This window comes from Bemisia tabaci, chromosome 6 (assembly GCF_918797505.1).
Source record: "Bemisia tabaci chromosome 6, PGI_BMITA_v3".
Classification (NCBI taxonomy): Eukaryota; Metazoa; Arthropoda; class Insecta; order Hemiptera; family Aleyrodidae; genus Bemisia; species Bemisia tabaci.
The window spans coordinates 46,428,163-46,441,426 of NC_092798.1; the positions used below are offsets into that span (position 1 = coordinate 46,428,163).

Sequence of the window (13,264 nt, forward strand, 5' to 3'; positions counted from 1 at the left end):
AAAAAACACGTACCTCGCTTCACAAACTTTGATAAAGCCAAGAGACGGTAACCTATTGGCCAAACATCATTCATTTGAAGTTCGCCCTCAATTTCGCCGTATGCGCAACAAACATATTAAGGAGCGCGATGTAAGAACATCTTCGAAAAAATACATGTTATAGCGAACGTCCATTAGTCTTACTAGTAGTCAGTCCGATTGACCGATCATCATCAATTATTACTGGAAAATCCGCAATTGCAATTGCCCGATGCGATTTGAACTCAGGTTGAATGTTCTTATAATGTCAGCAGTGGCGTGGCGTGAATTGCGATGTATCGATTGTTATGCCATTGAAACCTATGGTAAAGAATCGATTATAAAGGTGTTCGCTGCGAACACCCTGTTCATCGATCCTTTTCCATAGGCTTAAATGACAGATCAATCGATATATCGCAAAGCACGCCACGCCACTGAATGTCAGCTGTCATAAAGCACTTATGATTCGCCTGGCTTTCAAGAGGTTCAACAAATTCAGCTTGCTTTATCACGTATCATCAAGAAATCATTTAAATTAATGGAATACTAGCTGCTCCGGGCGCCCTACGGGCGCCCTCCACAGCTAGCAATGGTGGTGCAGTAGCTTTAATTGGAATCGGGGCAATTAGTTGAATCTATTTAATAATCTATTTAATAATGATGAATAAAATGTCTGTAACAATACGTGTTCATAGCAATACGCAATACTGCAGTTAATAAGTCAGGGTTAGTCAAGCCGCAGAGAAGAAGATGCCAGGATATCAAGAGGCTGTGAAGCGGAGCAGCCGAGGGATTGCGAAGGAATGTGGGTGGCGAGTGACGAACTGACGAACGACGATGCGACCCGAACTTCCTTCTTTGAGGTCGGTGGGAGGAGAGCTATACGAAAGAAAACGGAGATAGCCGAAAGAACGTGGCAGGAGGGGTAGCTGAGACCTTAGAGGGGGGTACCTAGGGACGGGCAAGCAGGTAGCGGCCGGACGACCGCTTGAAACAGCTGAACTTTACTCGTCGATAAAAGTAAGAAAATTTGAGAAAATCGAAAAAACAATTACAGCCTGCAAATCTACAGATCAGAGGCTTTCATTTAAAAAAAACCCCATGCAAATCGGTCCGGTGGTTCTCTCAAAGTTAACGTCCAAAGATTCGGACCTCCGTTCTAATTCATTGGAGAAAATTTGAGAAAATTATAGAGGAAAATTTGAAAAAATCGGAAAACAAATTACAGCCTGCAAATCTACAGCTCAGAGGTTTTCATTTAAAAAAAAGATCAGGCAAATCGGTCCGGTGGTTCTCTCAAAGTTAATGCCCCAAGATTCGGAACTTTGCATTTTAATATATAGGATACCCACAGGAACCATAGAGAAAAAAAAGGAGGTGTTTGCATTTCGGGCATCTTGGAATTTTTTGATGACTTGATGACGTAGGTGGGTACAGTGTGAAGGGGACGTCCCTGTACCCAGCTGTACCCACCTACGTCATCAAGTCATCAAAATATTCCAAGATGCCCGAAATGCAAACACCTCCTTTTTTTTCTCTATGCACAGGAACATCAATTAAGATACGATGTCCATGGGCATGCCTTCAAAGAACGTCTCCGCGTGAGGAAAGCTCACTGAAATAAGGTTTATGCAAATCCAAGTGATTTTCTTTCAACAACAGTAGGTAGGTATTAAATTTTAATCATAGTCTCACCAATAAATCAACCGAAACTTTATGGGTCTTATCTTTAGTTGATATCCAGCAAGATTAAGCTACCATTGTTTGTTTATCCGTGTATCAGTTGCACTTTGGTGTTAAAGTATTCAAATCGGTACAAGCTTTGAACACTCACGATCAACACGTTGTCCATCCCTGTAGATTTTCATTTTGTTTTAATTGTGAATATTCCTGAGACTCAAAGGTAAGTTATCCTTTCATTGACAGAATAGCATGCTAAATCAAGATGTCTAGCAATTTTCAAAATTAAAATTCCCTGCACTGAAAAAAAATTCTCGGCGTTTTTACCAAGGTCCGTTGGTGCCTTTACCATCTCACTTTTTTTTACCAATTATTGGTAATTTTACCAAGACAGACTGGTAAGCTTACCTAAAAACCGGTATTTTTACTGTTTTTTCAGGTAAGAATTCTACTTTTATTGGTAATCAATTCTCGGTAACTTTGCCATTTTATCGCGGTAATTCTACCACAGTCGATGAAAAATATAGGCGTTTTTACCGGGGTCCAGTAAAATTACCGAGAAAGTCAAAAATTTTACCGAGATTTCTCGGTAAAATTACCGATTCCATAAGTGGTGATTTTACCAAGAAAAAAACTGGAATCAAACAGAACCCTGAATTCTTGGTAATTTTACCCTCTTCTTTAGTAAATACACCGAGATTTTTTTTTCAGTGTGACATTTCCCTGATTTCCCTGACAAAAACGGCCAAAAAACCGGAGAAAAATTTTACATTCCCTGACAGGGATCGGACATAATTCTCTGACATTTTCCTGACAAAAAAGAAAAATATTTCTAATTTTTCGAAACGGTTGAACTAATAAGATGTAAGTAGGTAACAATTTTGTCACGTTGTAAGAATATAATGTAATAAATAGAGAAAAGTGTATGTTTGCCTCACTTTTGAAATTTAGAAAATTTTAGAATATATTTAGAAATTCTGGATTTCTGAAAAGAAATCACTAACCTTAAATTTTTAACTGCGAACTTAGGATCACCGCAATTCAACGAGTGGATTCTGTATCACGCAATTTGTTCACACACCCGTGCATCCGTGTGTATTTGTTTTTAGATGTTCCGTGGCTTCCTTATTTTCTGTGCTATGGCTCAGTTAGGGGGCACCGTTTCCGATCGACCGATTGTCGGTATAATGACGATGGACCTGGAACGATCTTTCAAACTAGCTTATCCAGGTCATGATTCGTATATAGCCGCCTCGTACGTTAAAGCGGTCGAAGGAGCAGGCGCCAGGGCTGTCCCAATTTTCATCGGCCAAAGTGAAGCTTACTACTGGTATTCGTCATCATGTTTCATAAGACTTTTCCAATTCATGTGTTGCACTGTAAAAAATGTGGGTCTTGAGCACGGATAAACTGCTAATTCGGACTCAGTTAGCTTAATAAGATTTGCATAAATCGGGAAAGCTGTGCCATTTGGCGTGCGCTCAATCTTTGAGATCAGTGGCGTGGCGTGAATTGCGACAAATCGATCGTTATGCCATTTAAACCTATGGAGAAGGATTGATAAACAGGGTGTTCGCAGAGCACACCTCAATAATCGATTATTTTCCATAGGTTTAAATTACATAACAATCGATATATTGCAATTCACGCCACGCCACTGTTCGCGATCCAAAAACAGTAGAGAACCTGTATACGGGAGAGTATTGCCATCTCTGTGCCGTTCTCTGATTGGTTCATCAGTTCTAGGTTATCATGGAGCTCCAAAGTTGGACCAATGCAAACAAACCCGCCCCAAAGGCATACGTATTGTCGGCTGAGAGATGAACGATAATCACACTCAAAGCTTAAGTTTCGGCAAAAATATCCATTAAAGGTCGATCCAAGCTCAATTCTGAAGTTGATCATAGAAAAATTTCTATCATTTAAAACTATAAAAAAGGATCGATAAACACGGTGTTCGCAATGAACACGTTGATAATTGATCTTTTACCATAGCTTCAAATAAGGAAACATCGATAATCGATCATTCACGTCTCACCACTAGGCAGAGGCGTAGGAGGGGGGGAGCAGGGGGGGGGGGCCTGCCGCCCCTCCGGAATTGGAAATAGTATCATCTGCCCCCCCCCCCCCTAGAAATTCTGGATGGTGCAAAAACACCTTCTTCAACGGTAAGTCTCTGTCGCCGTGGCCCGTGAGAGGATGCCTATAAATAGTATAACCTGTTGAATGCAACAATTTCAAAGTATTTTAACCTTGAAATGCATAAAACTGGTTTAGGCAGAAATTGAATAAGGAAGATTAGTGCCACAAGTGCCTCGAAATGTGCTCAAATAGAGTTAAAATTTCAAAGATTTTCCAGGGGGGCCCCCCGGGACCCCCCATTGAGCTGGGGGGGGGGGGATATTCCATATCCCCCAGACCCCCCAGTGGTGGGGGGTCGGGCCCCCCAACAAAATGATTTAGCTACGCCTATGATTAGTCTCTTGCTTTTTTTGGATGAGCCAGAATTTTTAGTTCCTTGGTGCAAAAGATATAATGCATTTATAAGGCTCACATCGCAGTCGTCTGCTTAATCTTATATGACTGAAATAAATGTTAGTTCTGCCTGAAAATCTTTTGGAACCTGGCAAGTTTTAGTGAACGCTTAGTTAACTGTTAGTTTGTGAACGCTTAGAACACCTTCAAATCTGGCGATACCTCCCGCTTTGCTGGGAGGTTAGTTTAGTTGCGTGACCCAACCGAACGCTTAGAACGCCTTCAAATCTGGCGATGCCTTCCGCTTTGCCGGGAGGTTAGTTTAGTTGCGTGACCCAACCGAACGCTTAGAACGCCTTCAAATCTGGCGATACCTCCCGCTTTGCCGGGAGGTTAGTTTAGTTGCGTGACCCAACCGAACGCTTAGAACGCCTTCAAATCTGGCGATACCTCCCGCTTTACCGGGAGGTTAGTTTAGTTGCGTGACCCAACCGAACGCATAGAACGCCTTCAAATCTGGCGATACCTTCCGCTTTGCCGGGAGGTTAGTTTAGTTGTGTGACCCAACCGAACGCTTAGAACGCCTTCAAATCTGGCGCTATCTCCCACTTTGCCGAGAGGTTAGTTTAGTTGCGTGACCCAACCAAACGCTTTGAACGCCTTCAAATCTGGCTATACTTCTCGTTTCTCCGGGAGGTTAGTTTAGATGCGTGACCTAACTGAACGCAACACATTGTTAGTTTACTCATTTTACTGCACGCAGCAAGCTGATACCATCAAAAAAAGCATTACAAACAGTGTTTTCTTTTTCTTCTTTACCTTTTAATTTTTCCATTTTTCATGCGTCACTAATAGAAAGTAAATATTTCGGCAATTAGTAAACATGTAGTATATTAGTATGTATTCAGTATGTTAGTCAACCATGCCTAACATATGCCTCTAAATAGTATAACCTGTTGAATGCAACATGTTAAAAGCAGAAGTTCAGGTCCTCATTTATCAGGGAACAAATACACTGAAAAAAAAAAATGCTAAAATACGGTGACAAATCACCAAATTAGTTAAATCAACCCGGTGTTCTTAATCTATTTTGATGAGTTGTCACCTTTTTTCACTATTTCATATGTTGATTTTAGCAGTTTTTTTTTCTCAGTGTATGTTTACATTTTACCATTTTCAAATTGAAATATTCCGTTGTTTTGTATCTATAGGAAAATGGCTGAATCTATAAATGGCCTTTTGATACCAGGAGGCGGGGCTCGTTTCAACGGAACCGACAATTTTTTTGCGGCTAGTAAAATGATGTACGACTTAGCATTGAAGGTAATATGTATAATTCTTGTCGCGCTGATCACATTTGAACATTACATAATGAAAGCGATTTAGATACATGTTTCTCGCTTAAAATAAAAAATACAAGCTAACTGAGATATCTTAATGGTATAACTTCGGAAACGGCATGGCGGGGCGATTATTGAATTCGGGTGACAAAGCTCAATCGACTCTATGTCGTGTCGATTCGGTTAACGGAGAGCGATTTTTGAACTTCTCGGACCCGATACGACAAGACTTTTTTTTTTTTTTTTTTTTTTTGCAGGTTTCATGGCTTACACCTCTTATCAGAGGTCTACAGCCAACTATAGAGAGATTTTTTTTTTTTTTTTTGAGTTTTGTGGCTTCTATTCCTTTGTATTGTTTAGATAGGAATCTACAGCCATCTATAGACAGAGGGGGTTATATATTAATGTTACGAAGGGTTTAAAGAATAGGAATGTATAGTAGGATTTTTTAAGGTTTTTAGAGAGTTGGGTGGGTAGATAGTAAGGTAAGAGTCCCCTACACCAGCTTCACGCTAAGAGGCTCAACATTGCGACTAGTAAGAAAATAATTGACTGACAATGAGCCATGGAGAACATACCAAGTGAACAATCAGGACAAGTTGTTTGGTAGGGTATAGAGAGATTTAATGTCCGTCCATACAACAGGGCGATAGGGATATAGGGCGATAGGGATATAGGGCGATAAGACTAATGGGCAGCGTTGCCGTCGTCGGCTGCGTAATTATCGAATTTTCAAAAGTCTTTCAACCGATCAAAACGCGGCACGGCCAAGCGAAAGACGTCAGTCCGCCATTTTTACTTATCCACTTATCGATGACGTAGATTCGGTTGTAAACAGCCCGTTGACTGCTGACTCGGCTAACACATGGTTGGTCATCGGATCGAACGATCGGATACTCAGCGCTGCGCAATGTGGACTATACAAACGCGTTTGAATTCGTTGGGACGAATCTCAAATAAAAAGTTGCACTTTTTCACTTCAAAAATTCATTTTTTACTGAATCGTGCGAGAATAATTTGAAGTTTATCATCGACTGAGCTTTTGCGGGTGCTCGGGAGGTCCCTTTAGCTTGTCGACGCTTTGTCACTTCTGACCATAACCGCCATGAAACGATAAGACATAGATTTCAAAAATCGCGCTTTTTACTCAGTCGATTGCGCGACACGACAAAAGCGGCGACATAGAGTCGATATCATTTCAATCTGCTGATGTTCATGCAGGAGCGCACGGGTCGTGCTGGTACGGGTTGGTTACCAACAGTAAGAAAATTGCAAGTTTTACAACATTTACGGTGACTCTGAATTGATCTGAAGTCTGTCAAAATCGTACAATTTTCTTCTTTGTATTTTGTACTTTTTTGTGTGACAAATTAACAATCGGACCTATTTCGATAGCTATTCTGAGGAATTTTGCTCGATCCAGAAAAATGTCTCCATTTCATGACGTTTTGTTTTAAAAGAAACCCTGGATCGTGTTATGGACCCCGTTTCATTGGATGAATTTTTCCATCGACTGATCAGAAATATTCAATGATTTATTTTTTCTGTCTCATTTGCATTATTTCATTCTTACTATAGCTCCAAAAAAATCTCATGATCGCCTATACCCAACCATGATTTAATCACGTACATAAATTTGCGATTTTTTTCAGATGAACGGAAATAACGTTCATTTTCCTGTTTTCGGCGTTTGTCTCGGATTTGAATTGCTCCTACGTTTCGCCAGTGACGATGAAAACGTGAGGAGAAGTTGCAAAGGAGGTGTCATTCATCACGTTAACATGCCCCTGAAATTTGTTTCGGGCTTTAAGAAATCCTCTCTCTTCAAATCACTCCCGAAACGAACTTCGCGCGCGTTGCAAACGAACATAACCATCAATAACCACGTGTGAGTTCTTTTCTCCACCTTCAACCACCAAGAACACCCTTGGCCTTATTTTTCATTGATTTTGATTCAGATTCTCGTCCTGTGCGGTTTTTTTATTATTAAATTCAAAAAACGTACTACTGCCCCTTACGGGGCATTAATTACATGGATGTTAACCTAAGCTTAAAGCTAATCTTAAAACTAATGTAATAAGGTCCTGTGTGGTTGAGATCAAAAAAGCCATCCGGTGCATCAAGGAGCTGGATAACTTCCTGATCTCGTTCGAAAACCCTCGTCCATCCCGGTGAATCCTTCAGTGTAAAAACTGTTGGTCCTTCGTCCTGTTCCTCAGTTCCACCTGTGTATTGGTACGCTAATAAACGAAGCCCGTCGGGGGTAAAGAAGAAGAAAAAAATTCAATCACTACATTGAGATTTTAAAGAATTTCTTAAAATATCCAGAAAGAGAATTGGAGTTGCACACAAGATTTACATTGCACAAATGAATTTTAAACGCGTTTCGAGTGTAAGATCGTTGCACGGGGACGGGGAGTCAGGGATGTAAGTTGATTTAGGGGAGAGTAACGCAAGCTCGTGGGTCAAAAAGTTGGAAAAAGACCTCGAAAAATAGGCAGCACACGCTTATATGGCCTTGCTAACGTTACGGGTGGGAGACAAAAAGACTACTTGTGATTGGCTGGCTATAATCTATGTAGCTATCAGCTGCAAGTTTGGTAATCAAATTTAAGGGTTAATAAAGGAGATGGTTGGAGGATAACTGGAAAGAAACGAAATTTTGAAGAAAGCGGGATGAATCCAGCCGGCCTCATTGAATGAATTAATTAATCAAAAAAATTCATCAAAACATAACTTTTGAGCTAATAATTAATTAATAATAATTAACAATCAACACTTTTGAACTTGGTATGATTTTGGGAGATTGTTATAGACATGCCAAAACTTGATACAAAAAAAAAGAAAAAAATAGAAAAAAAAAGAAAAAAAAATACGCAAAAAATATCGCAGCCAACCTTCATATTCAACAGATTCCATGCCTATTTTGCAGATGGTGCCTATATCAGGACGATTTCAAGAGGAATAATTTGGAAAATGATTGGAAAATCCTCGCAACATCTGACGACTTACAAGGCAACTCTTTCATTGCTGCAGTCGAGCATGCAAAGTATCCGATCAGCGGGGTTCAGTTTCATCCTGAAAAGAACATCTACGAATGGGGCCGAGCCCTGCCTTTCATTCGCTCTCCAAAAGCCATCGAGGCATCTCGATACTTCTACGACTGGCTCGTCGGCGAGGCCAAGAAAAATAGCCACTCCTTCACGGAGCCTCATCTAGAACAAGAGGCCCTGATCTACAATTTTGCGCCTTCTCATAGTGACCTCTTTCACGAGTCAATCAAATTGAATTTTACACAAATTTACTTGTTCAATACGCGGTACTTGACTTTAAAATATGTGTCTGATTAAAACCCTTAATCAAAGGGAATATGTCAACGTTTGAGAATTGGACGAAATGGGTTTTGACACTATATCAAGGTTTAAGAGATAAACGTATGGAGCGTGGAAGAGAACTGTTAAGTTCATAAATGAAATAATTTTGCCGACACAAAATTTCAATTTGATGATTCCAGAATTAGCATTGTAGATGCACTGAAACTGTATTTCTTTAAATACTGTTTGACTTAAAGCATCGTTTCTTGTCGACAGAATTTCGTTTTTTTTTTTTTTTTTTTTTTTCCCAACTTGAAGCCAGTTTTTTTGTTATCGCTTTTTTGAACTTAAACTTAACGATAGCAAAACGACGCTTTTTTAACTCACAAAACTGAGGGGCTTGGAGGACAAGGCGCATGAGTGCAGTTTTTGCAATTTCAAGAAGTAAGTGTTTGAAGTTTCGAAATTACATGGATTCTAATGGCAGAAAGAGTTCAAACTGTCTTTTTGATGCTTAAAAATTGGAATTTCGGAGCGAAAATTTTAGAGAATGTGCATTGAGACTAGTTTTACTTTGAAACATTTATACCTCAACTTTTCCAGAAACTGCACTTGCGTGCGTCTTGTCCTTCAAACCCCTCAACTGATGTTGAGTTGAATCCGCATGGACTTGATTTAAAAAAAAAAAAAAAAAAAAAAAAAAAAAAAAAAAAAAATTTCTCGACAAGAAATGACGCTTTAAATCAAAGAAGGGCTGTAATGTTCAGCGTTGCATTGCAAATCAAATAACTCAAGAAAAAATCTTCATAGCTTTTCTCAGAAAAAATTATTTTATCAGTTGAAATTGAGCAAGGCCGTTTTCGGCCCTTCAAAAGAAAAATGTAGGTAACTATAAAAACACAATAAGAAGGGGAAAGAAAAAAAAATGTGGAGCCACTGAGGAAGGTGTAAAATAAGGTATTTTCAGGATAACTGAGTGGATTTTTCGCTCTGGCCGATTCCAAAAATGCCATCCGTTTTCGTCAATCGGCTTTAACAATTAATATTTTTCAATCACTAGAGAAAAATATCTCGCAATATTTTTTAAATCGCTAGAAAGACGCATCTCGCGTTCCATTCTCAATGAAGAAATAAGTAGAGAGTACACCAAAATATTTATCTTCATATGGACATATTTCTTCATTTTTAAATCGAATTTTTTCCCGTTTTTTGTATCATTAGTCTATTCATATACCTTTGTGTTTCTTCTGACTCTCATAGAAACCTCGGTGACGCTTGTCACAAAATGGAATTGAATAAAAAGTTATTTGACTTTGCCAATATATTTTTGAAGCTTAGAACGTATCCAATTATTTCAATTCTTAGTTCTAAATTTTAGTCGCGCAGCCTCTTAATTGTGGAAAAAATCGACATCTCTTGACAGGTTCTGTGGATGAAGATTCGTAGATTAATTTTTGGATTGGCATGAAAATTACAAAGTACATAATACTCGTAAGAAAATATAGGTATTAGAGTCCCTAACTGAAGATGCATGAACCGCACACGTGGCCTATATTTTTGTAAACCGCCTAAATGATGGCATGATATTATTTATTTAAATAAAATTATAAATGTGATAAAGTGTTTTTGGTTTACATTCTCGGTTGACTGAAGTAGACTTAGCCCCATCGATTTTCAGTGGTGATTGACATTTTTAAATGGATCCAGTTTGACAGAAACGCATCAACTCGCACATAGTTTGAATCGGGAAAATATCAAGAGAAGGTTTCGCAGTTGAGGCCATTTCTGGACTTACCACCTATACTCCTGTGCTAAGGAAGAACGCCGTATGAACATTCGAGAGTTGCCAAATTTCCTCCGATAAAATGTTAAGTTTTGAGGAAAATTTTCGATATTTTTCCTTGAATTCTCTGACTTTTTAGATCAAATTACAAGCAAATTACCCGAGAAATTGGAAGAAAAATATTCACAAATTTTCTTGAAAATTAGTGATTTGTCAAAGGAAATCTGGCAACGCCTGAAGGCTCATTCGGCGTTTGTGGGCGGAAAAACACTGGTACTTGTATAGGTGGTTATTCCATGCACTAATCATTTGGTCTGAGCTCACTGCTCTAAAATTCAATTCTTTAGCCGGGTAGCCAAAGGGATCAACTTGCTATCACTACCAACGAACCCCAAGAATGCAATAATTTGAATAGACAGGGAGGCGGAATAACCACATACACATACGCGTATAGATGGTTATTCCAGCGTGGGGCTCATTTGGACTGCATTCTGCAATTTGGACCTATAGATTCTAGCCCGGTTTAAAAACAACGCATGTGTCATTAGTTTCCCTATGCACATAAGTGTTTTTCCAGAAGAGCCAGAATTTATATAGGTCCAAATTGCAAAATGCAGTCCAATTGATCTCGCGCGGTCAACTTCGCGTCGCTCATTGCTTGTGGAACCGTACCTCAGAAGAACAGCGATGTCCGGGGACAAAGCGCACTATAATGTACGTAATGGAATGCGAAGCGAGAAATTAAAGTTGAGTTTAAGCGAAACAAAAGCCATAAATCCGCGGAGTAAGTAATTCGGGCGCCGGAATGAGATTAAAGAGCCAAATATCGAAGGAAACAGTTCCTGAGCCAAACTAAGGGGTAAATCGAACGAATTGACGCAAAGAGCTTCGTTCCTATTGCCAGCGGTTTGATACAACGCCGTATATGTATAGGTCGTACATGGCATTCTTGCTTTTTTAAAGCTGTCTATGAGTACTAATACAAAATGCAAAGAACCAGTTGATTTCCTAACTTTTCAGTGCTTGAAATTGTTTTCGTGTTATCCATGTTTCGTTCGAAATTTGAGTTTGTAGTTAAACAGTGATCTCGAATTCGCGGTGAAATTCGATCCTATCCTCTATAATGAACCTAACTCCACTAAATTTTCTAAAACTGATTTGCAGAATAATTATTTTTCCGAATCGTATTGAAAAAAATGCGATCTCAATTTTATCGAGTCAGAATAATAGTTAACTGAGGACTTTGAGCTAATCCACCTTTAATATTGTATCACGTGTGAAGTTGTCCGCTCGATCGGCGAAAAACGCGCGGTCGGTGGACTTTCATGAAACGGTCAAAAACACTCCAAAATCGAGAAAAATCGACAAGAGTACCATGAAGAAAAATTTCGGGGTCAAAATCGAAAGTTCACCGATCGGGCTGAAACTGAGCTAGAACCCTTGGGAACGACCCGCTGAGTCCGATTTTCTGGTCTGAAAAGCTCTGCGAGTTCGCCAGTACCTACGCTCGATCAGCGAAAAACACGCGGTCACTGAACCTTCGCGGAACGGTCAAAAAGACTCGTTTTTGACCGTTTCTAGGCTTGGAAAGCTCCGGCGAGTAACAGGACCAGAGGCAATCGGTGCTACGCCACCAACAATGTAAGATCCGACATTAAACTCGATATTTTTTTTCTCCTCCAAAATCGAGAAAAATCGACAGGGGTACCATAGAGAAAAATTTCGGGGTCAAAATCGAAAGTTCTCCGATCGGGCTGAAACCGAGCTAGTCCCTTTGGAAACGATCTGCTGAGTCAGATTTTCTGGTCTAAAAAGCTTTCTCTGCAAGTCCGCTAGTCCGGCGAAAAACGCGCGATCGGTGAACTTTCGCGAAACGGTCAAAAACACTCGTTTTGGACCGTTTCTCGGCTCGGAAAACTCCGGCGAGTGCCAGGACCACGGGCAATCGATTGTGTGACTCTAACTTCGTAAGATGCGACAGGAATCTCGAAATTTTTTCTCTCCTTCAAAATCGAGAAAAATCGACAAGGGTACCATGGAGTAGAATTTCGGGGTCAAAATCGAAAGTTCTCCGATCGGGCTGAAATCAGAGCTAGTACCATTGAGAATGAGCCACTGAGTCTTATTTTCGGATCTGAAAAGCTCTGTGAGTCCAGTAGTCCGCTCGATCGGGGAAAAACGCGCGGTCACTGAACTTTCGCGAAACGGTCAAAAACACTCGTTTTTGACCGTTTCTCGGCTTGGAGAGCTCCGGCGGGTGCCGGAACCAGAGGCAATCGATTCTACGCCTCCAACAATGTAATATTCCACACTAATATCCATATTTCTTCTGTCCTCGAAAATCAAGAAAAATCGACAGGGGTACCCGTGGGGTGTCAAGTACGCGTTTTTCGCTGTTCTCGCGAACCAGCGGGCTCGTGGAGCTTTCCCGAGCAGAAAATCGGAATTAGCGGCTCTTTTTCAAGAAAACTAGCGCGGCTTCTGTCCGATCAGAGATCTTTTATTTGATTTAGACCCCTAAAATTTAGTCCATGTAATTCCGAGGTCCGGGTTGAATCCTGCGTATTTAATGCCGTTGAATCGACTTTCCCTAGAGTCTCTGATCATTGGAAGATGAGATTCTTGATCTCTGGAGTGGATTTCCTGAAATCGTT

At 40.1% G+C, this 13,264-nt stretch overlaps 1 protein-coding gene across 2 annotated transcripts; it reads left to right on the forward strand.

The window, feature by feature from the left end:
• Positions 1-1,773: 1,773 nt before the first annotated feature.
• LOC109030105 (gamma-glutamyl hydrolase) lies at positions 1,774-9,105 on the forward strand. 2 transcript variants are annotated; one of them, XM_019040904.2, is made up of 5 exons: positions 1,774-1,921; positions 2,808-3,028; positions 5,385-5,496; positions 7,166-7,401; positions 8,446-9,105. In XM_019040904.2, the coding sequence occupies exons 2-5, from the start codon at positions 2,808-2,810 to the stop codon at positions 8,861-8,863; spliced, it is 987 nt and encodes a 328-aa protein (XP_018896449.2). In that variant the 5' UTR covers positions 1,774-1,921; the 3' UTR covers positions 8,864-9,105. The 2 variants fall into 2 exon arrangements, with proteins under 2 accessions (XP_018896449.2, XP_072157805.1); XM_072301704.1 differs by having other exon boundaries at positions 8,462-8,868.
• The last annotated feature ends 4,159 nt before the right edge of the window (positions 9,106-13,264 follow it).